This window comes from Anser anser (genome assembly GCF_964211835.1).
Source record: "Anser anser genome assembly, chromosome: 1".
In the NCBI taxonomy this organism is placed as follows: domain Eukaryota; kingdom Metazoa; phylum Chordata; class Aves; order Anseriformes; family Anatidae; genus Anser; species Anser anser.
Window position 1 is genome coordinate 155,890,055 of NC_139720.1, and position 23,493 is coordinate 155,913,547.

General features: G+C 42.3%; 1 protein-coding gene across 1 annotated transcript; it reads left to right on the forward strand.

The window, feature by feature from the left end:
• Nucleotides 1–657: 657 nt before the first annotated feature.
• On the forward strand, nt 658–22,773 carry SLC15A1 (solute carrier family 15 member 1). Its single transcript, XM_083818762.1, has 23 exons — nt 658–788; nt 2,523–2,548; nt 5,001–5,085; nt 5,173–5,314; nt 7,466–7,585; nt 7,751–7,850; nt 8,087–8,177; nt 10,030–10,113; nt 11,174–11,256; nt 12,433–12,519; nt 13,171–13,260; nt 14,017–14,061; nt 14,171–14,203; nt 14,330–14,418; nt 15,351–15,432; nt 16,824–16,949; nt 18,221–18,370; nt 18,792–18,841; nt 19,454–19,561; nt 19,701–19,797; nt 20,230–20,376; nt 21,167–21,274; nt 21,893–22,773. Exons 1-23 carry the CDS (start codon nt 785–787, stop codon nt 22,076–22,078), a joined length of 2,133 nt encoding a protein of 710 aa, XP_083674888.1. The 5' UTR covers nt 658–784; the 3' UTR covers nt 22,079–22,773.
• The last annotated feature ends 720 nt before the right edge of the window (nt 22,774–23,493 follow it).

Sequence of the window (23,493 nt, forward strand, 5' to 3'; positions counted from 1 at the left end):
CAGCCAGGTAATTACTACGTGCGCGCAGCAGGAGAGGCCACCGGATCCATTGCACAAACCACAGCCCAGCGTCGCTCAACACCAGCACCAAAGGAGGCTTTTATGCTTCCGGCAGACATTTATTTTTTGGCACTGCCGACTAATATTTCTCCCTTTCCGTGCTCTGGGTGCTTCCAAACCTCCGTGCTGCAGTTTTCCTAGCCCACTCCTGGCATGGGCCGCGCGCGTGGCTGCCCCTTCGCGCCCTCAGCTCCCCACCCGTGCGTCTCACGTACGCAGCCGAGCCACGACTCGGCGTGGAAAGTGTGCTGCCTGACGCTGAGAGCATCGACAGGATAAATAAACAAACAAACAAACAAACAAGTAGAAAAATAAATAAATAAAAGGAAACCCACAGACACACGCAAGTAAATAAACGAAACCAACCCTGGCCCCAGGCACCTCAGCGGAACGATGCCCGGTGGAAGGGGGGGCTGTGGCCGCGGGTCGTGTCGTGTCGTGTCCTATCGTGTCGTGTCCTATCGTGTCGTGTCCTATCGTGTCGTGTCCTATCGTGTCGTGTCGCATCGTGTCGCCACCCCCGGCGGCTCCGGGGCCACCCGCCCCCCCCCGCCACCTGCGCTGCTGCTGCGGGCGGTGCCGGGGCGGGGGCCCCGTCGAGCCGCCCTTAAATGCCGGCCGCCCCCGGTGCCTTCCCTCTGTCCCGTCCCGTCCGTCCGTCTGTCTGTCCGTCCGTCTGTCCGTCCGTCGGTCGTCCCGCGGCCGCCAGCAGCGCGCCGGCCCCATGGGTAGGTGCTGCGGGGGGGGGCGGGCAGTGGGACCCCCACCCCGACGGGGTTTGGAAGAGGGGGGTCTCCAGCGGGGTCTCGCAGTGCCTCGCTCGGCTGCTCAGGGTCCTGTTTAACAAACACGGGGCTCCCCAGGATTTCTGGGGGGTGTTCCTGCAGTTCAGCCCTTGGGGGTGCTGGGGGCTGCCCCGAAAGGGGGCACGCCACGAGCAAAACCCCGGCTTTTTGCTGCAACTGGTGCAAAGTGCAGGATGCTGTCTGCCTGGGGAAGGCTGGCCAGACAGCTTCCCATGTTGAAATGCTGGCCGTCTTACATGATTTGTGTATATACTATATCATATTTAAATATATAATGTATTATAAAAATAATGGGGTGTGTGTATGTGTGTGTGTATATATAATGGTGCGTGTATATACAATGGCATGTGTGTATATATATATAAGGGTGTATATAAGATAGTACGTCAGTGCTGACTGTTCCTGTAAAAGAAGAATAATGGTGTAAAGTCAAATTGGTTGATCAACAAGTGTCTCGAACACCAAAGTCAGTCAGTGTTCTCTGGAAAATGTCTCTGCCGAGTTTCTTGCTGAGGTAATAATCTTACCCTCTAGCAACAACAAAAAAAACTAACAACCAACTAAAAGTTCCATCGTTGTTATTGTTAGCAGTAGTAGTATTGTTATTATTGTTATTATTATTTTCCCCAAGGCTGAGCTAACAGATAGGCGTGAGCTGCTCAGGCAGATGTTCCCTGTGTGTTACGGAAAGTTTGCAGCATGGTGCACATGCTCTGGAAATGACAAAAAGCAGAAATAATCAAGGAGTTATGAAGATAATCTCTATTGCTGATGCTTAGTTATCATCCCATATATCTGCTCACGTGAGTTGTGTAGGGGACATTGCCAACAGCTTTAACGACCTGGGTATGTGCATGTGCCCTGACATCGGTATGTGAGCACTTTCTGGATGTTACTTGATTTTTAGGAAGATGTATTCTTGAATTATCTTCATGATACGTCCCGTCTTTACAATGAAGATGGCTGTCCACTTCTTTCCACTGAAGGAAAGAATCAATTTGTTTTAACAGTTTTCAAAAGGACCTTAATTACATTTTGTGCCAAACACCATAGTGTTGCTGTCAGCTCTTCTCCTCTGTTTTGAACTATGGACTAAATGTTAGCAAACATATTTTTCTTACAGGGATCTATTATGAGCACACTTCGTTTGCAGGCAGGGATTTCAAAGTTCACATCTTGTACTTGGTCTTATCTTAACGATAATGAACTTGTCCATGTGGTGCTGTAGGAAATGCTGACATCCACTCCGTGGGCACCGTGTTTATCTGCAGCGGCGCGAGCCCAGCCGAGCGTGCCCTGAAGGACAGAGCTTGTAGGGGCTGCAGGGTGCTGTCTGCAGTTGCAGCGCTGCTCACCACACTGCTGTGGTGCTTTGCATCATCAATCCCGTTTGATTTTTCCCCTGGCAGTGTGCGTGAGTCCACGCTTTACCTGAGAAACAAAAGGAAATCAAGTTTTTTTTCTAATAACCTTTTTGCACCATAAGAATTCTCCCTCTGACTGAAAATTTACGCATCTTGAGCGTATGTGTGGTTACTGAACAATACCATGTTTGCTTTTCATGATTTGTTTTAAGCTGAGTTTTTCCCATTATTTTTTGCTTTGAAGAAGTCTTACTCAGTTTCCATTAACTTGTGTTCTTTCCCCTCCCCACAGCTGCAAAAAGTAAGGACACAAAAAAGGTAAGTACTGCTTTCTCTTATGCTATAGCAAGTTGCTATACTCACTCTCTGGATTACTTTGGGTAACTTTAGCTGTGTGTGGGGAAAAAAAAATAAAAAATCCTGTAAACATAAGATAAAAATACTTTACCTATAAAGTAATGCGTTACTGGCCAACACAAACACAAGATAGCCTGGCAGCTCCCAACATCCCAGCTAGACGTTAGTATGCTCGCCACCCTGATAAGATGTCTGAAGAGCCTTTGTTGGCCGGACAGGCATCAGCCGGGAGCAGAAGGGTCCCTGGGGCTCATCCTTGGTGCTGCTGAGCTGTCAGCATCTGCTGACTCTCCTCTGGGACTTGTTTACCCCATAGTGTTAGCAGTCTTCCTCGTGAATCTTTGGACTGTTAATGACACCTGTCTCAGCAGTCCTATATCTGTCTGCAACCTTGCTTTTCTTATCTCGCAAGGCTTTACTCTGTAGACTTTCCCTGCAGCTTTCCCACAGCTTCCTCAGCAGCTGAACTCGAGGGTGTGCAGCTGGGTGGTGCCGGGCCTGTACCTGGGATGCCTTGCAAAATGCAATGGGGTTGTCACCCCTTCTGTGGGGCAGCTAGTGCTTTCTGGGCAATGGGGATGGCAACAGCAAATGTGTCAGTAGATGCGTGTGCATGCACACGTATAATGCAGCAGGGGCTTGGGAGGGCAGTATGGTGTGAAACGTGTTATCAAGGCATAACAGCATATTTGTTTGTTAGAATCGTCCTGGGGGGAAAAAATAACTTCCCTCATGAAAGACCCCGGTGGTTCCCCACTGACCGCCTCAGGAGCGGTGCTCTCACCCCGCTCCCGACCCTTTCCTGACAGGTCCCTAGCAGGGAAGTTCATTGCAGAGCACAGGTTTTGTTATGTGTTGCGCTCTTCGTTAAGGCCCTACCCACAGCCTTTGCTGGTGATGTGAGCTCTCTGATTTTCCTTCCCCTTGCCAGGCAGGATTTCCCCGTACCAGGTTTCTTTCCTTTCAGTATGCAGACTTCTCTTTGTTTCACTGAAAATACGGCTAGTCTGGTTCCTAAACCCTCACAACATGAAGGCGAACAATGCCATGCTTTTTCTTCTCCACACTTGTTAAATTTCATGTTTCACTTCTTCTGAAATGTTTTAACCCCGCCTGCCCCCCAGCAGCTACCATCGATCCTTAAAATCTGCACTGCTGTTTCTTTCATTTTTAGACAGTTGATACATACACTTTTATTTATTCTAAAGCACCAAAGTAAGAGACATCCAAAGATCTGCTTTGCTTGGCTTTTTGACACCATGTTCAGATGGCTTTTGGTTTCCCAAGTCCTTGTAAGGCTGTATTGCTCCTAGCTGAAGTAGTTTCCACTTGGATAATATTAAAAAAAAAAGTTTCTCAGAACTTAAATTACAGATAAAAATGGCTTTAATTTCCTTGTACAGAAAATATTTTAGTGTGTATTTCTAAAAAATTAGAGCTGACCGATCTTTGCAGTTAACCGGGTTAAACCACAACAACAGTCTAGGTGAGTCAATGAAGTGGATTAGAATTGGCATAGCTTTAAGGACAAAGTCCTGAGTTTTATTAAAAACCTAATTTTTGCAACTTTCAGAATTAAAGCCTGAGAAATCAAGTTATGGAGAATTATATCAACTTGTATTTCTGGTATATTTATAGAAATGGTATTGTATGTTCATCCACTAAGAAAAGAAGGTGATCAGAAATTAGATTTCCAGTCCTACCACTTGTGCTAAATTTGCAGCCGATGGGTGCTTTCTCCATTCCGTCACAATGGCAAGAGCAGTGTCACAGATTGTATTAGGGCTATCATGCAGATAGCTATCACAGCAGCTGAAGGATCAGGAAATCTGGCAGTTAGTGCCATAGATTAAGAGCAACATCAGATTTATTGACAAGAAATGGGGGATCCTTCATCTAGCAGAGAACATGCAAGAATAAGGAGCTTTCCTGAGATTTGTTTGAAGGAAATGTGTTCATCCCAACTGGAGGTATTTAACGTTAGTGCCAGGCTTCTAATTCCCTTGTGCTGCTGGGGTTTGGGCTGTTGGGTTTCTCTTCAAAAAATGTTGGCTTTTTGCTTGTGTTTGGTTACCAGTCAAAATTACTGCAAGTGTTAGATGCTGAAGATTTCAGATGCGTGAAGCACAAAGCTTGGAGGTCCAAGCTTGGAGGTCCAATATAGCCTTGCTAAAGATGCCATGCGAAGGGCAGATGAGAAGTGTGTAGAGCTCTGGGGATAGGGAGGGGAGGTGGGAACTGATCTGGATTCGGGTACAGAGCGTCTTTCCCGTGCAGCCCATGCAGCCTCCTGACGCCTGAGCGTCCAGCTGCTCCCGCAGGGGCTGTATGGATCTCAGTCGTGCGGCGGGTCACAGCACACCGTGTCAGTCTGTGTTGTACTGAGCTCACGCTGTCTGCCTCTTGTCTCCAGCCAAGCTGCTTTGGCTACCCCTTCAGCATCTTCTTCATCGTCATCAATGAGTTCTGCGAGCGGTTCTCCTACTATGGCATGCGAGGTACGTCCCACGCCCTGGGTCTCCCTGAGCCCACCGTTCCCCAGCCCTGATGTTGGTTTGTAACCTGCTGTTTTATTCTCCCTACAGCTGTGCTCGTTCTGTATTTCAAATACTTCCTGCGCTGGGATGACAACTTTTCCACAGCCATCTACCACACGTTCGTTGCTCTGTGCTACTTGACGCCGATCCTGGGGGCACTCATAGCAGACTCCTGGCTGGGAAAGTTTAAGTGAGTGCTTACTGCCCACCCCAAAAAAAACCTCCAAGATTTTGTTTGTCCCCAAAGCTTGAGGTTTTAATCTGTTCTTAGCTCAGACCTGAAACTGCGCTAAGGGTTAACAAACATTACAGGTCTGCTAATCAGTTAAGGGTACTAGTCTGTTTTCCATGTTTTTGCATGTTTTTCTCCCAGCTGGACAAGATGCAAGCCTAAGTAAGGAAGGGTTTTCACCGAGCTGTGATAAGATAGATACTGGAGGTATAATCGCACTAGATTGCATCTTTAACAGTTGCAGATAGCCAACGAAATGGTGAAATTGTATGTTATCTGTGTGTTGTTAAGTGAAACTTTTAGAATATATTCTAAAGTATCCTCTAATTTCAGTATTGACTTAACACCTCGGTGGGAGGTTTTACTGAACTGCAACTTTTTAAAAGGACAAACTCTGTTTTTGCGTGCATGCAGTCACTGCAAAGTCATGCTGAATGTCGTGCTCCAAAGTGTTGCCAGATTGCTTCTAACAACCTGATCTGGCTCTCCTTTACCGGTGTCATGATTCTAATAGTGTTTACTTTGCCAGAAAAAGCCCAGTAAAGATTTTTATTGAGGGTTATGAGTCAGGAATGCTTGTTGTCTTGTCAAAGGTCTTGTAGCGATTAGAGATGAGGCAGGCTGCGTTGTCTTCAGCCCCCGCCAGCTGTGCTCTTTGTAGCTGGCCGGAATGAGAAGGAGAGGAAAAAAAAAAAAGAACAAAAAGAAACACAAAAACCCTTCTATTTTGTCTTTTACTTGCTTTATCAAGATGGAGCTTTGCAGACCTTGCATCCCTTCCCTGCTGGTAACTGTGTACTGGTGCCACAGCTGCCAGACCCCTAGCAGGAGCTCAGTAGGACTGCTCAGAGCTTAGTACTGGGACTTCAGCTCAGCAAGAAAACACATGCATTTGGAAAATGATGTAATTGCTTGCTGGTTTTAATACATAGGTACCTTAAAACACCGTAGGGTGCCGTGAGGAAGGCTGAAATAATGCTTGTATAAATTTCTATGATGACCAGAGCCAGAGGAGGTTACCCAAACTTTGTTAAACGCTCACAGGAGAGCCTCAGTCCTTACACAGTCCATGTGCCAAGGAGCATGCTGGGATCTGCTCCAGATGGCGTTAGATGTGAAGTTCTTGGGGAAAACAGTACAGAAACTATAAAAATTACTTTTCTTTTTTTTCCTCTAATTGAGTAATATATATACACAGTGCCAATCATGAAAGTACTCTCTTCACAGCATGCCTCACAAATAAAAACCACAAGTTTTTCCCTGGTCAGCTCAGGTTCCTTTTCCATCGGAAACTTTTTCCCAAGTTGTTAAGCCAAGCAACTACAGAAACCACAAGGAAGTGCTATTTTAAAAAGTTTTTTTTTTTAAATTTTTGTTAGTAAGTACCACTACATAGCACATTTAGCTTCACTGTTGCCCCGCTTTGTATAGATCTGTACCTTGATAAAATGAAGGGCATTTATCAAAATTAGGTGAATCCTGTTTTAAAGTGAGAAGAACTTGGTCAATGGGATGAGCGATGCTTCCTCTGCTGCTCTTGTATCATGGTGCTCCAAGCTTGCTGTAAGGGTCTCCTGCCTTCATCAGACACATTTGGGTTGGCCTAGGTCCCTTCATTCTCATGGGCTGCTCTGCACTTGGGACTGCTGCTTCTGCAATCTGTTTTGAAATAACCTAGCATCACTGCATCTTATTTCTCCTGTGTATCCTCCAAGCAAACTTGGGTCTGTGCCTATTGAATGGAGTCCCAGCCACAAAAGCAGCTGAACATGAGCTATAGTCAACTACTTAAATTCTAACAAAGTTCAAATGGAGAATGTTCTTCCATACAAGAAAGAAGAATTTGTCATCTTGCCTTGCTTAGTTAAACAGGGCTATATAAAATAATTATGTTAAACAAAATAGTTCTGGTAGAAATATTGTGACAGAGGTATGCGGAAAGAGTTTTTACAACAGCTTGTGGTAAGCTGAGTCCATAACTTGTCATATCTGTTAATTATGCTTCTTTGTTAAACATCTTTGGAATAAGCAAGTCTGCATTTATTGTGTGTATGTATGCACACATAATTGTCAATGTATATAAAAACTTATCTCCTCTCTTTATAACAGGACCATTGTCTCCTTGTCCATTGTCTACACGATTGGGCAGGCAGTCATGGCTGTAAGCTCCATCAATGACCTGACAGACCACAACACAGACGGCACTCCGGATAGCATTGTGACGCACGTGTGAGTTGCCTTGTACATGTGTGTTCTCCATGTTGGTGGGGGGACAACTTAAGCCTTAAACTTATGCTACTTGCATTTCAACTGTCTTGCAATCAGCCTTGTATATATGCTGTAACTAAGACAGCAGAGAGATTTCTTTTTTCATTTTTTCCTACTTTGTTCTAGTGCCCTGTCTATGACTGGCTTGATTCTCATTGCACTGGGCACTGGTGGCATCAAGCCTTGTGTGTCAGCGTTTGGTGGAGATCAGTTTGAAGATCATCAGGTAAGAATATATTTCAGATTTTTAGTCATGTACATGTTCATATTAATGCCTGACTATTATAGTAATCTGATGTACGTATTTAGGCAAGTACCTTATTTCACAGCTTCCTGAATAGCTGAAGAACAAGGTAGATAACTATTTGTCTTGAACTGTGCAGAGTTGCTGATGGTTCAGTCTAAGCCTATCAACATGGCTCTGGCTAACCCTTTCTAAAACCATTTTTGTTCTTACTGTAGGAAAAACAAAGAAGTAGATTCTTCTCTATTTTCTATTTGGCCATTAATGCTGGAAGTCTCTTATCCACTGTAATCACCCCAATTCTCAGAGGTAAGTCCAGTCATTTATTCGTAAAATAGTTAAATAGCAATAAAGGATGAGTGTTGGATTGCAGTCACGTGGGCTTAAATGAACAGGCAAATCAGTCTTCGCTTTTTCTTCTATGTCATCCAACTTCTTATGGATGAGCAAAAAAAAAGTTTCAGATCTGAATTGCCTTCAGATCTAGTACTTCTAAAGAGATACTCTGAAGCCATCACAACTTCTATGCCTAAAGCATGTTTTAATTCCGTAGAGGTACAAATACTGCACCTCCTCCAACGCCTTTAAAACTATAACTCAAGGAGTTTTGTTGTTTGGTGGGAAGGGAGGGTGAGAGTGCTCCACTCTGAAAGTGAGGACTATCCTAAAGAGTGCCCATACAAAGTAGGGAAGCATTTATGCACATGCACACACACTGTTTCATTTGATAAAGTAAATCATCCTCTTATATGATCCAAGGAGAAGGTTGATTTCTCTTCTGCTTGTAATGAGCAGCATGATTCCAAACGAGAAGCAGACCAATTCACTGATCCATATGCATAGAGATTTTCATTGCAAGCTTATGTAGATGGGATAGGGATGTGCTTGGCATGAGTTTGAGGAAGGCTGTTTTTCTCAAAAGCAAGAAAATAGAATGCAAGCTCCAGAATAATCCTGAAGCACTGGACTGAAATTCTGGCTTTTGGATTCTTTGACAGCAGCTGAGTGGAACAGACTGTGTGGAGCATTTTAGGTGCTTGCTTAATGCAAATTCTATTCTTTCCCAAAATGGAAGGAGATATGCAGATGGTACAACATGCAGCTTGCTTCCATGCTTATACAGGGTGAAAAACACCTTGGAAAAACTGGCAAAAGCAGCTAAGGAAAGTGATACCGTTACTTTCTGTGACAGCTTAACTAAAAAGATAATATATAACTCAAACCAACACGTTAATTAGCTGCAAGCTATTTTTTTTCTAATGAAACAATTCATTTCTCCTTTAGTAGAGGTGTGGTGAATATTAATACTTTTAGTCTTTTGTTACTTTTCCCTGTTAGTTACTACATCAACACTCAAAGCATCATTTCAGCATGTGTGCATGAAGCTTATGGAAAAATAATCACCAACTACCGGCCAGGGATGTGTTTGTGTGTGCATACTTTTCACAAGTTACACTTGTTATGTTACTTATCTTCAGTTAAGAACTTGTCCCAAAACCTTTATAATCTAGGGCCTTTCTCCCCAATAACGTGAATTTGGCCATTTTAACATGATTCTTCTTTCCCCCATGTAAAACTAAATGTAAATCTCCTATGAGGAAAGGCTGAGAGAGCTGGGACTGCTCAGCCTGGAGAAGAGGAGGCTCAGGGGGATCTCATCAATGTATACAAATACTTGAAGGGAGGGGGTGAAGAAGATGGATCCAGGCTCTTTTGGTGGTGCCCGGTGCCAGGACAAGTGGCAGTGGGCACAAACTGGCACCCAGGAGGCTCTCTCTGAGCACCAGGCAACACTTCTGTGCTGTGCAGGTGTTGGAGCACTGGCACAGGCTGCCCTGAAGGGTTGTGGGGTCTCCTCCTTGGAGACCTTCAAAAGCCACCTGGACATGGTCCTGGGCAGCCTGCTCTGGGTGGCCCTGCTGGAGCAGGGGTTGGACCAGATGGCCTCCAGAGGTGCCTTCCAGCCTCTACCATTCTAAGAATTTGGTGATACATAATTCCCCTTCCCAGTACTATAAGGCAAATTGGATTCTGGTCATCCATCCTGCTAATGTCACCAGAGGTGTTTCTTATTCTTGAGTCAACGATGAATGGAAAGAGTAGAAACCCTACGTAAAACATTGACAGCAGACCCTGGGACTAACATTACATTGTGTTTCAGCTCAACAATGTGGCATTCACAGCAAACAGCAATGCTACCCGCTGGCATTTGGAGTTCCTGCTGCCCTCATGGCTGTTTCTTTGAGTAAGTCGAACTGTGCATCTTGCTGCTTCAGTTGTAGATATGGTTAGGTGATAATGATTTCCAAATAATAAGAAAGTGATTGAAATCTCCAGATATCAATCTGTGATATGAAAATTGTTGTGTAATATACTGCCTATGTTGCTTGGTCCACTGGATTGTATAAGTAAATGATTTTTTGAATGTAGGATGAAACCTCAGGGAAGATGTGGTTTCCAGAAATTATTCATAGCTCAGCACAGCAAACTATGCAAGGTAACTGTCCTTGCACTTGTGAAATACCATACTGGTATGCCAGTATTTATCAAGCTATTGCATTTTTACTAGCTGTACCACAGATTACTCCCTGAGCCTTTTGGCTGCAGTACAAAGACCAAGAACTTGGTGCCTAAAGAAGCAGCTTTTGGAGGTTTTATCTTTTTGTTTGTTTGTTTGTTTCTCTCCTGATGGAGTGGCTGGCGTATGCCGTGGTATCCCTCTCCATGAGGGACCTGACCAGGAGGCTGCCCAGGGTGGGACACCAGCTACCGGTGACCCCATCTTATCAGTGCACCCAGCCCAGGGTGACGGCAGCTTCGGGTGTTTGCCCATTGCCTTGCCCAGCACGTGGGAGGGTGAGGCCAGGGAACGTGTCTATGGGAGCTGTGAGAGTGCTGGCAAGTGCTGTAGTTCAGGTGGAACCTCACGTGTCCCTGCGTGATGTGAGATGCAGTGCCCTTGTCTCATGAAAAGGAGTCATTAAGCTTTTAATCAGATGCATCAAGGCCAAAGAGAAGGTCCAGAGTGGTTCTCATTTTGACCATAACTCATGTCCCACTGAGGATGGCCACTTACCCCAGGAGTTTTAGGATTTACTCCTGTGTCATAAATCATAGTAATCTGCTGATACTAGTTTGATTTCTTTTACCATGTAGTAGCATGGCAATAGTCACACTCATTGCTCCTTAAAAAATTTACTTTCAGCCTGATGCAATTTCTTAATTGTTAAGGTTTTCATACCTTTTTTTTTTTTTTGCCACTGTTTTCAGTTAATCACAAATTGCTTTCTGTTTGCTTATTGTAGTTGTGTTCATGATTGGAAGCGGAATGTACAAAAAAGTTCAACCTCAAGGCAATATAATGGTTCAAGTTTGCAAATGCATTGGAGTAAGTAGTGCTTGTGCTCCCAGAAAGCCTGACAGGAATTTTCAAAACTGCTCAGTACACTTGCCTAGAGCAGAAATCTGTCATATTATGAGGAAAACTTATGAAGTTTTCACCTCTTCTTTCCAGAACACTTCTTACTGGTACCTCCAGATTTAGACTGCCTTTTTTATTTATCTGTCTCTGTTTATATCTGAATTTACACACACAGAAGACAAAGTAAGATATTAATCACATGTAAAAGCTTATTCCATCTTCAGGGAATCATCCTTTTGCTTGTTCATGTACTTTTCTGTAGCCCTGTGGGAAGACAGGCAAGCGTGCAATGACTTGAGTCAAGAACAGAGGTACTAGTATATCTTATCAGCAAAAATATATTGCTTAGGAAAATAAGGCATTGTTTACAATGCAGAGGTATATTGAGCCACACTGTATGAAGGAGGTCAGGGGGTTATATACCAATATAGTATATACTGATATATAAGTATCAGCATAATAAATACTGATATATAAGGAAGCCTGCAAGGAAGGGAGCTAAATCTGCATGAGTAGCACTGCACATCCCACACTTGGCAGTGTCTCAACTCTGAGATCAGGGGACTTTTCATTTATGAGCTTCTTCATTCCCCACACAGATCTGCTGGCTTGTTACAGCCCAGACCATTGCTTGTCTTGTTTTTGGCAGTGCTTACAAATCTCTGTATGTGACTTTTGCTGCCTCTTAGAGTGCTGCCCCTAGAGCCCAGCCCAGCTCAGCCATGCATGTTATGAAAGTTTGTGGATTCCTGCAGGACTATATTTGTGTATATTCAGTATCAAGGAATTTCTCCAAGATGCAGGTTTTTATAGTGAAATGTGTTCTCGTAGCCATTCATCTCTGAAGAGCTGTGCAGATGATATTCTCTCTTGATTGCTATATGTGTTAGCCTTAAGTAGGCAGGCCTTCAAGACCTAATAGCTACCCACAGTTAGAGCTACTCAGAGTAGCTCTGAGCTGTTTGGTTTACCTAGTCCCATGTGCACACTTCACTGGATAGGCAGTACGAAGCCTTACATTTGTTATTCCTGTAGATGCTTAGAGAAGGTAGCGGAGGTCTCCTTTACCTACGAAACAGCTGATAGAGAGTCTTACAAATGTTTGAAATGTCATTAAACAAAGTTCTAATGGTCTCTCCCCAGTTTGCCATCAAAAACAGGTTCCGGCATCGCAGCAAGGAGTATCCCAAGAGAGAGCACTGGCTAGACTGGGCGAGCGAGAAGTACAGTGTAAGTACTGTGTGAGCACTCCTGTGCCTCAGCATCCTCTGACTCTCAGCTCCTATGCTGTCTGCTCTGATCCATTGCTTTGGGTGCTAGGTAAATAGTTTTGGGCCTCACATCCATGTAGAAGTTGATGGCCTTGTGTCCCATAGTCCCCCGACCACGTCCTGTGCTCCCTGACCACATCCTGTGCTCCCTGGTCTCCTGTCCACCTTGCCCTCCTGTCAATGGCAGTGCAAGCCTTAGTCTTTTCCCTTTATTTTACTTTTGCCTATGTGTATTTTTCACTTGTGAAGTGCATTCCTCAGTTCCCCATCATTTGAATTCCTCCTACACAGTGCTGCTAAAACCTACCAGGAAAACAAAGCAGTGGGGAGCTAAACCTCCTGCTGCTGTTGCAGTGTGGGCATGGCAAGAAGCACAGGCTTTTCTGCTATCAATGTCACCTTTAACCAGCAGCCCTCCCCACACCCAAAAGCAGACCTTGTGCTTTTTAACAGAAGTCAGCAGAAGCACCCACAACATCCAAAGTTCAGGATGTGGGTAAACACTGCATGAGAGGTCTTGTGTCTCCACCTGCTGCTGTGCGGTGAACAGCAGTGGTAGTGTCTGAGGTTTTTCACTAATTCCTTTTTTTATAATTCTCCTTTGCTGCAGAAACGACTGATTACTCAGACTAGGATGGTGTTGAAGGTGCTGTTCCTTTACATCCCTCTCCCCATGTTCTGGGCGCTTTTTGACCAGCAGGTAAAGCAGAAATGGTTTGGCTTTGCAGTTCTAGCTGTGCCATATTGCTACGTGTTCTGGAGTCACTGCACCTAGAAAGGTGCCTGTGTGAGGGTGGAAAGCACTTCTCTGAAGATTCCTTACCCTGATTATAATGCACTGTGGTTATTCTGAGTCAATGTTCACATAATGTCCTGTGGTCCAAGAGCAGCCAGCTGAAATCCAATTTATCTGGGCATTCCCAGTGACTCTGACCTCAGCCTCTCCAAATCTTGTGCAGGCCAGCACATGGAGGATGAGACAGTAATCTAAAGCTTTCTTGGCTCCAGCTCTTCTTCGCTGTCAGTTGAGATGCAATGCAGGGTCCTAGTGTAAGTGCTCTGGAGACCCAGGGAGGAGATGAGCTGGGTGCCAGCCTGCTCAATCAGAGTGATTAGTTTGTCACACATACCTCACACCTTTAAGCATAAGCTTCTAATCGTGTTGGATGGAGTGCTCATGATCCATGAAAGCAGGTTTTCATAGTTTCAGGTATTAAAGTATGAATTTAGGAGGGTATCTGAGAGAACCGGTGCCTGAAAGCTTTATCTAAGGCAGAGCACGTTAAGTTTGGTCCAGCCTGGCTGCATCATGCTTTTTTACCAGTGAGCTGTAACTATGAGTGTGTTCTGCTGCGATCAGACAGACACCTTTCCAAACACTTTACTTAAAACAATTCAAGAGGAACTTTGGGAGACTGATTAACTGTGGGATTTAATTCTCTCTTCTTCTGTCAAGGGGTCAAGATGGACACTGCAAGCCACCACGATGGATGGGAACTTTGTAGGTTACCTTTTTTTTTTTGCCTTTTTTCCTTAACATTTCTTTTTCCTATCAGTTTGGTTTGTTGTCATAGCACTAAATCCTATTTATCTTTTTTCTTTTCCACCAGGGAGCTATTCAGATTCAGCCAGACCAAATGCAGGTATAGTAATCTTCTGCCTGACAATCCTAAGTACTTCCCAAAGATGATATCCATATATTATTGCCCTTCGTAGAAAGGACTTTGAAGATACTTACTTTTTTCCCTTATTATGTTCATCTTTAACAGACTGTCAATCCGATCCTGATTATTATAATGGTGCCAGTTGTCGATGCTGTGATTTATCCTTTAATCAGGAAATGCAAGATAAATTTTACGTAAGTTGATGTGTTTACCTGACTTCAGCAGAGGCTCATTTTAGTGGTTTATTTAAGCTGCTCCTCTGGCCCTAAACAAAAGCAAGCTTCCAGCTAAGGAAAAAATAATGCTGTATTTAAAGTGGGGTTAATATTTAAAATAATAGTAATAATAAAAGTACTTTACAAATGGTACATAAAGGCACCATAGCCTAGCGGAGAAGAATCTAATAGCACAGTGACAATGTGAATTTTCTTCAAGCTAAGGGCAAAATCTTTTGACTGCAGGAGAGAGGCTGTCTACTGTTACGTTTTCCATTAATCCTTTTTCCATGAAGTAATGAAAAATTTGGGGTGGGTGGTGGTGCTGGGCTGGAAATACTTTTCTTCATTTGTAGACACTCTGAATCAGACAATTGTTGCCATACATAAAATATCTACCTTAAATTTACCCTTACTGTTTAACTGAATGTCAGTAGATGTCTCCTAATTCAATATATTTCCATTCCATATTTTGACTTAAACATAGCAATATAGACAAAAGTTGCTATCCTTTTGTAGAAGGTGTAACTTTTTGTCTTTTCATTGTTTCTCAGCTACCAACTGTATTGGATTTTCTTTTTCTTTCTGTAGATCAGATTTTCCCAACTCAAATACGGAAACCTAACAGCAGTTTTGTTTAGATGATGGTTAACTCTAGAAATGAGCCCAGTAGATGCAGAGTAACAGGTTAAGATGCTGCAGAGAACTTAATTTCCCAGCAGTGTAACTCTGAACTAACACTAAGAGCTACTTGGTGTAGCTGAATACTTTATCTAACATCAGCCCTTTGGACAGTGACAATCTCCTAGCTGTAGTCATTTTAGCTTCCCGTTATGGAAAGGAAAACCAGCACTTAAAGTTTTGAATTAATATTTGTCTTAATTTGCATATATGTTTTGTTGCTGTACTAGGCCTCTGAGGAAGATGACTGTTGGCATGTTCCTTGCTGGACTGGCTTTCATTGCTGCTGCCCTTGTGCAACTGCAAATAGACGTAAGTTCAGCCTTGTGCAAGTACTGAATACTTATACTTTGTTGCTAATGCAGAAGTCTGTTTAAGGTGAAAATGAGCCAAATATGATGCGTAAAATACTTGTGGCCTAGGAACCAAGCATGTGATCACAGAAGTAGAGGAAGGAAAAATATAAAGTATATTGCAATGCAGTGTGATTAGCATATTAAAGCGACCTATGAACACCATAGTGCAAAACATCTCATTTGCCATTGTCATAAATCATGCATTAATGGCAACCTCAGGTCTATAAACTGAGATTAAAAGCTGAAAACCAGAGGTTTTCCCTACCAGGGAGCCGCTTTTCATCTCTGATCTCTGCTGACAACTAAACTGGAGGTGAAGTGTGAAAGCCCACAAAGTGTCATCATACCACGAGTGAAAATGATTCCTGTTTAAGGCAGGACTCATCACACCTAGCTTTGCTTGCTTCAAAGGGAGGTGTCATGCCTGAAAGATGTAGGTTTTTCCATGTATCTGGGGAGTCTGACACTTCTGGGCAGTGATGATGGTATCCCAGGATCTGAATTGCCATCCAGAGCTGTCCTCCTGTCTTCACGCGCTATTGAGATAAGATGCTCAGCTCTTAAAAAGCTTGAGTTAGGAATGAGGAGTTCTCTCCTTTTTGTCTAAGTTCAGCAGTGAAACAAGCCTTATACTCACCTCTGTCTCCAAGTTGAGAGTAAAAGGTTTGGCCTTCAGTGGAGATGGACGCATCCTGAATACCCTGTTCAGAGGGCCAGAGCATATCCATAGACATAACATAGATATGTACCTGCACTGGGCAGAAGTGTGGCCAGAGCTGGCAAATTCCTTGACTGTTCCACAGGAACTTTCTGCAGAAGGGAAGATTTGGACCTTTTTTGTTGTGTGGTTGTACCTGAAGAGAATGAAAAAGACAAGTAGAGGAAGGTCGAGGCAGAACTGCAATATATACAGCTCTTGCAGCTCTTGAGGCTCTGCAGGAGCAGAAGGTACTTACTGTTAGATGTGATGGAAAGTGGAGTCTCCAGAAGTTGCTCAGTTTCTTTGGACTCACACCACACAGTGCCTGTATGTGCTTCTGGCCAGTTCAGCAGCACCAGTGCTGGGAAAGAGAGTCAGAACATTGTACAAAGAAGTTCAGAAACCTAGACCCCCATAGGATGTGGGAGAAGACTGCTCCCTGACCTGCAGAGTGGCCTTGATAGCAAGACAGCTTGTGAGACTAGCAAATAAAACAGTTATTAAAATTGCATCCCTACAACTGATAACCACAGATCATCAGATAAATGGTAATCTTCGTCATGAGATAAATAAGAGTGCAGTAATTATAGTACCTTTTTCATGTGACTTAAGGTGGAGCACTGATTTCACTTCTTTCTATCCTACAGAAAACTCTTCCAGTTTTCCCTGCAGCTGGGCAGTCCCAAATCAAAATAATAAATCTAGGTGCTGATAATGCAAGAGTAACATTTGTACCTCAGAATTTTAATGTGAGCGTGGAACCTCTGCAGGGGGTAAGTAAGGGGAGATGGAGAACATCAAGTCACAAAACTGAATGGAGCAAGTCAAAGTCATTCTTAACTAATGGCTCGAAATCGATTCTTTTCTATTTATTTTCTTCTGTTCATTTTAAGCAGTTCTTCCTCTTGTGGCATAAATTGTTACTGAAAGCATACAGGGAATAAAGAAATAGTACCTATTTCAATATCCTAAGTAGAACAAGTTAATATACTAGTAATATACTTAGTAATGGCTTTCAACTAATTGATAACTTTGCTCTTGCTAAAAAGGTGCCATTTCTTAACAGTAAGAACAGCCCTGACTTTAAAAATAATAATAATAATAAAAAGAAATCCATCCATGTCTAGGAAGTCACTGCGCTTACTGTAAGAGATCACTTATGTGAACAGGGAGATTTTTGTGTGGCTACATCATTCAAGCTGCAGACCTTGCTGTCAAAGAACCTTTTCAGGTTCTTTTACAGCAGAGTTTTGATTGTTAGCTCTACTGACAACAAAATGCAGTGGAGCTGACGGACCTTTTAAATAATGGATGCAAGGAAGTCTTAGCAGCACAAGTATGTTCTCTGGTACCCTGCTGCCCTGTTTCCATATGTGAAGCTTATATAACCATGACGAACACCTGAATATCAAGGATGTGAAATGTTCTACTCCCTACTGTAGATGTTTCATAATCCAGATGTTTTGAATTGAATTCTCTACACCTATAATATATTAACATGTTTATTAAAGAATATTTGCTTTCCATCTTTCATGCTTCTGAAATGTAGTTAGAATATCTAAAATACATATCCTGGTAACAGTTGTTTCTGTTATGCTGAAAAGGCAAAAGATGCAAAAGATGCAGTTTGGATTAGCGTCTTGGAGGAGGAGGGGCCATTTGGAAAATGCTGCGCTCTACTTAATGCCATTGCTGTCTCTATTGCTAAACAGAATTTTGCTTGGTGGAAAAATCAGGTGCAAACCTGATTTAGCTGGATAAAGAAATACACAGGAAAATGTAACAGCTCTTCCATAATGCTTGTAGGAAGTTTGTAGTACTTTAACATTTGTGTAAAGGAAGAAAATAGTTGTAAATATTGGTCAAACAAAATTAGTGTCTGACATAGAAAACTACAAAAATGGAAGTTAGGAGATGCTCGTGATCTCTGTTACTTCAGAAGTAACATCCCCGTAAACTTATGACCCACTGAATCGAGCATTTCCTCAAAGGTATAGGCAAATGCAGTTGCATGGAAATTCACAGCAATTTGTCTTCGTTGTAGACGGACTACTGGACGTTTGAGACTTCCCAGTTACAATCTGTAACGGTAACCTCTGGAAGTAACAATGAAACACTAAATGTCACCAGTGCAGGTGGAAACCGTTACACTCTCACAGTTAAAAATACGATGTCCGGCATTTCCACTCAGTGGGTAAGTCTGCCTAAATCCTAAGAAATATGTTAATGTCTTAGCAACTATCTATGTGGAGAGCGGGAAGCTCAAAGGACAAGCTCTGGGGAGCCTCTCTTTTGTCTTGTTTTCCCTCTCCCTATCTCTGCTGCCTGAGGGAAAACTGCACCAGTGAGACTAGAGAGCAGGGCAGGATGTTGGGACAAAACAACCCTACAAAGCAAACGAAAAGACACTTGGCCAGCTTAACTTGACAGTTTCAAAGAGGCTTAAATGTGTGGCCTTACAACATTTTCTAGTAGATATGTATCCTAGTAGTAACCTAGAGGTAAGGTCTGGAGTCTTGCCCTGAAGCCTCTATTGGCTTTCACTTGTATGTAATAGTGCACATTTAAGCTGTTCACTGATGCTTATTAAGCCTCTTAATGGTCTCTTCCACCAGCTGCTTGACAATGTCACATCAAAACCAGAAGAAGGAAAGAATCTTATCAGGTAAATTTTATTTTGCTCCTCAGCTTTGCAGTGGTGCGACTACCCGTTCAATCTACTTCTTGGGTGGTCTCTTCTTGCTCAATGTCACTTTCTATACTGTGGGAGATTTCCACTTGCTGGACCGCTCACTCAGATGCTTAGGGGGTGTAGGAACTTCCAGAGCACAATTCATCTGAGCTATCTTGCATATCTGTTTTGGGTATAATTTAGCTAAATCTTGGAAGTGAGTGCTTCACTCTACTGTCTAGACTTTTGTTGTTGTTGTTGACAACAAGCACAGATATAGATATCTACCTCCTTTTTAATCTCAGGTAAGAAGTGTCCTACCACTTGTCTGTTTTTCTTCCACGTCTTCCCTTTGCAGATGCATTTGGTACTGACTGAAATAAATGCTTGCTTCTGACATTTCCCTAAGCAAGCAGTGGGATGATATTGGATCTAGCTTGCTTCTTGCATTAGCCATGTCTTAAGAGATTTACAGTTCTTTCAAAAGTGTTAATTTTCAAAAGTGAAAGGGGAAGGCTTTAATACTCATTGTGCTGCTAATATATAAACTAAAACCTGTATTCTTTGGAATGCTAAAGAAAGTATTCATCACTTTCTATTTTAAAGATTCATAAACAATTTGCCTTGGACAGTCAATGTCACTATGGGTGATGCGGACTTTGGAGAACTGATACCTCTCTCTGCCAGTAATTACGGTGTTTTTTCAGGAGGCAGGTAAGCATTTCCCGCACCTTAATCTAACCACTTAAAGAAATAGACATACTTGTCCTTGGAAAAGGACAAAGAACCTTTTTATATACTACACACAATTGGCTATAGCTATGGACTGAACTGTGGTCTTTTCTTTCTTCAGAGCAGATAAGATTGTGGTTTCTACAAATGTAACTAACTGTACAGCTACTTCAAACTCACTTGGATTTGGCGGTGCATATACAATTATAATTAATGAGGTGAGGTGCTGTTGGATGGACAATAGTTCTTTTCATTTTAATATTCTTTAATTAAAAAAACACTTGAACAATTATCTATCTTGCCTTTAATTATATGTATGGTAGAATTCTCATATGTTAAACTGTCTGAACATAAACACTTCATTAACAAAGGTAATGATGAGCATGATACTGATATAATGCAATAATTCGTGTTCATCACTAATGGCTTTAAATTCTTAGCCTTACTGTACACTAAGGATTTGCATGAATTCTGCTGTAAAATAATTACTGCTTTACATCTTACTGTGTGGTGCTTCATATATAATATTTTTACTCTCCCAGAACTTTGTGTACGTATATATAATTACACAAATGATGTAGAACTGTTTAGATTGCCCTTAGTGTACAGACTCGTTATTGCTGTTCCTAATGTATCACTTTAATTTTCAGTGTTCTGGAAATGTTGCTGCATTAAACTACAGTCAAGATATTCCACCCAATACAGTTCATATGGCTTGGCAGATCCCTCAGTATTTTATTATGACATGTGGAGAAGTAGTCTTCTCTGTAACTGGGCTGGAGTTTTCATACTCACAGGTAGGTTTTGCCACTCAGAGCCCTCACTGTGTTAAGAGTCATGAGTTAAGTCCTTACCCTGGTACAAATCAACCTTCTGCGACCTCTTGTTTTTAAGAGGAGGTTTCATCATTGTTCAAACAGAGCAGTGATATCTTTAGAGTCCCCTAGAAGGGCTGTAGGCTGATGCAGAATGGGCTTGTTTCACTAAGCATTCAGTGTTTTCCATGGAGCTATGCTGAATTATATCACATGAAGATTTGATAACCAGTCCTCAAATCACCTGACATGTGACATTCCGTTGAAAATAAGTGGAACTGTATTGCTGCTGTAAAAGCAAACTAGAGACTTCTCAATTATAAAATGAGACAGTACCTTATCTTCAAGGTTGCACTGGCTTAATTATTTTTTTCCCACACAGTCTTTAGCAGCAGTTTAATTATACACTCTGAATTGCCCTGTCTTCTAACTTCAATTTGTATTACTAGCTGTGTGTTTCTTCCCTTAATTCTGAGTCTATATACTGCAATGATGGGAACATAAGTTGTGGCTTGCTTGACTATGATGTGCTCGGTTTCTTCATTTGGTGTGTATCATGTGAGACTGAGCCGAAAGTAAAATGTGCCTGCTACTTGGCGTGTATAACATAGGTGTTACAGCCACTATTAGAAAGCTCTTGTTCCTCAAAGCTTTCCCTGGGTCTGTTTAGTTCTGTTTAGAGAACCAGTGCTTGTTATAAAGTAAAGAGTGCTGTAGACATCAGAAAGTGCTAGCGGTGTTTGACTAAAAATTAAGTGCCTTGTCTCTGTAGGCCCCGTCTAACATGAAGTCAGTGCTGCAGGCCGGATGGCTGCTGACGGTGGCTGTCGGTAACATAATTGTCCTTATCGTGGCTGGAGCATCCAAACTCAGTCAGCAGGTAAGCGCACAGGCAGTTGGTGTACCACTATATTACACTACTAAAAAGCAGCCCTAATAAAGGGGGGAGTCACAACCAATAATCCTCAGTCATAACTTTTGAATATCAGCTATTACAGTGGAGTTGTATTTTCAGCTGGAATACACGAGGCTGAAGTCTTAGGTAGAAGAGTTTACCAGTCAGCTGTAGAACTAATCTCACTCTCCACCCAGGTCAGTAGAAACTTTACCCCTGCCAGCCTGGTTTAAAATGAGACTGCCTTACCCTCTTGCCCTCTGGCCAAAAGGAGAGGCTGAATTTCTTCTTCGATCTTTTTGGTCTGTTCCCACACTTCCAGGAGAAGGGTACTGTTAAACTTTTCAGCATGCACAGGACTTTTCCTTTTTGCTTTTCAGTGAAGACAGAACAGCTGAAAGGGTCTCAATTTAGAGATGCTTTAATATTTGTTGTACACATCTAATACTTATTCCTTTAAGTCATACACTACTGGTCATGTGTGCTCAGTTCCACATTTGGAATTAACTTAATTCCTTGCAAACGGTAAGATGGTGTATTTCTTTGGAGGAATGACTATTGATGGCTTAATTACACATTTGTGTTTTGTTTTGTGTTTTACAGTGGGCAGAGTATGTGCTGTTTGCTGCCTTGCTGTTTGCAGTTTGCATTATTTTTTCTGTCATGGCTTATTTTTATACCTATATTGATCCAAATGAGATTGAAGCCCAACTCGATGAAGAAGAAAAACAAGCCAAAAAGGATCCAGACGTCCATGAAAAGGAAGTTGAAGCTGTCTCTCAGATGTAGAAGGTGTATTCAAGAGCACTTGTAAATCATGGTATCCCATTAACTGTCCATGCAGTAAGAGGAATCAGGGTATTGCTAACAGCACTGGATAATATGCCTCATGGGAGATGTTAAGAAAAAACTGTTCTGACTTTAAATGCAGCCTCTTGAATCAAGAGGAAAAGATTAATCTCTTGTACAGAACATGGTATCCTGAAGAAACTCCCGCAGAATTTGCACTCTTAAAATGTACCTCAAGCTCAAATACCATAGCATTAAAATGTTGGAATTGCACTTGGCACTATTAGACCCTGTGAAGAGGTGTATTTTTATACTACATTTCAATTTTATATCACGAAAGAAACAAGTATTGCCAAGCAATAGTCATTGAAGCCAAACTGTCTGCATGACCCGTCTACCCTCATTGTTACTTGAAAGCAGCAGGTCACACGTGCCTTAAATTCTTTTGTATGTCCTTAAGGATTGTGGGAGCAAAGCTCCTGGATTTCTCAGGTTAAAATGTCTGCACTCCATGTAGCAGTGACTTGGACATGCACTCTGGTGTTCTTTGTATGCCTGTTAACTACCCATTTGACTCCCGGTATGTTCTTAATTAAATGTATTAATGAGGTGTCCACTGAGGTAAACAGACAATGGCAAATGATATTTGGAATAACAGCAATAAAACTTGTCTTGTGACAAAATATTGAAAGTGGGGTAAGAGTACTAATGTTTATTTTTGTATTGTTGCTTTTTAGACTGCCAGGGTGCTAGGATGGTCTTTCACATATCTTCTGTTACAGAGAAGATAAGATTAAATTAATCTAATTAGAAGTCAATAATTCTAACTTCAGTCATTGCAGGTAAACAGCAATGTGGTTCCTTATTTCAGACAAAAATACTTTTTTTAAAAAAATGCAGTCAAAATTTGCACCCCTGTCTGACCAGATAGCTACAGGAGTGTGTACATCTTGTGTGGTTGCAAATATTACAAATATACTGTACAGCTTCCACGTTGTTTCCTATTACTTATTAGCTCAGCCCAATGACTCCTGACTGGGGCACTTAAAACTGCTCATGGTCAGATTCTGTGAAGTGCATGAATCCAGGCCCTGCCCTTTGCAGTTCTTGAAAGTGAGCCTATTCACAGCACAATGCTTTTAGAACTTCCCTATAGTTTTGGAAAAATGTCTGTACAAAATTGTGCTTTTGTTTTTAATTTCTGAAATTAAATTCCTGGAATTAATTGCACACCACCTATAAATACCATTACACATCTTGACACAATGCTGCCACTGCCTTGCAGAGGCTAGAATACTGATAGTAAAATAACGGGGTCCTGCCCTAAGAAGAGAAAAAGATATATTGTCAAAGGGGAAGTAACAGCTCCTGAAACTATCCTACTCTACCAGGAGGTGGGTCAGGGCAGTCAAGGA

Bases quoted from the DNA above. Each gene is read 5' to 3' on its own strand.
- SLC15A1 (XM_083818762.1), top strand. The intron at 2,549-5,000 runs GTAAGTACTGCT...TCTTGTCTCCAG, and splicing joins AAAGTAAGGACACAAAAAAG to CCAAGCTGCTTTGGCTACCC. The intron at 18,842-19,453 runs GTAAATTTTATT...TCTATTTTAAAG, and splicing joins GAAGGAAAGAATCTTATCAG to ATTCATAAACAATTTGCCTT.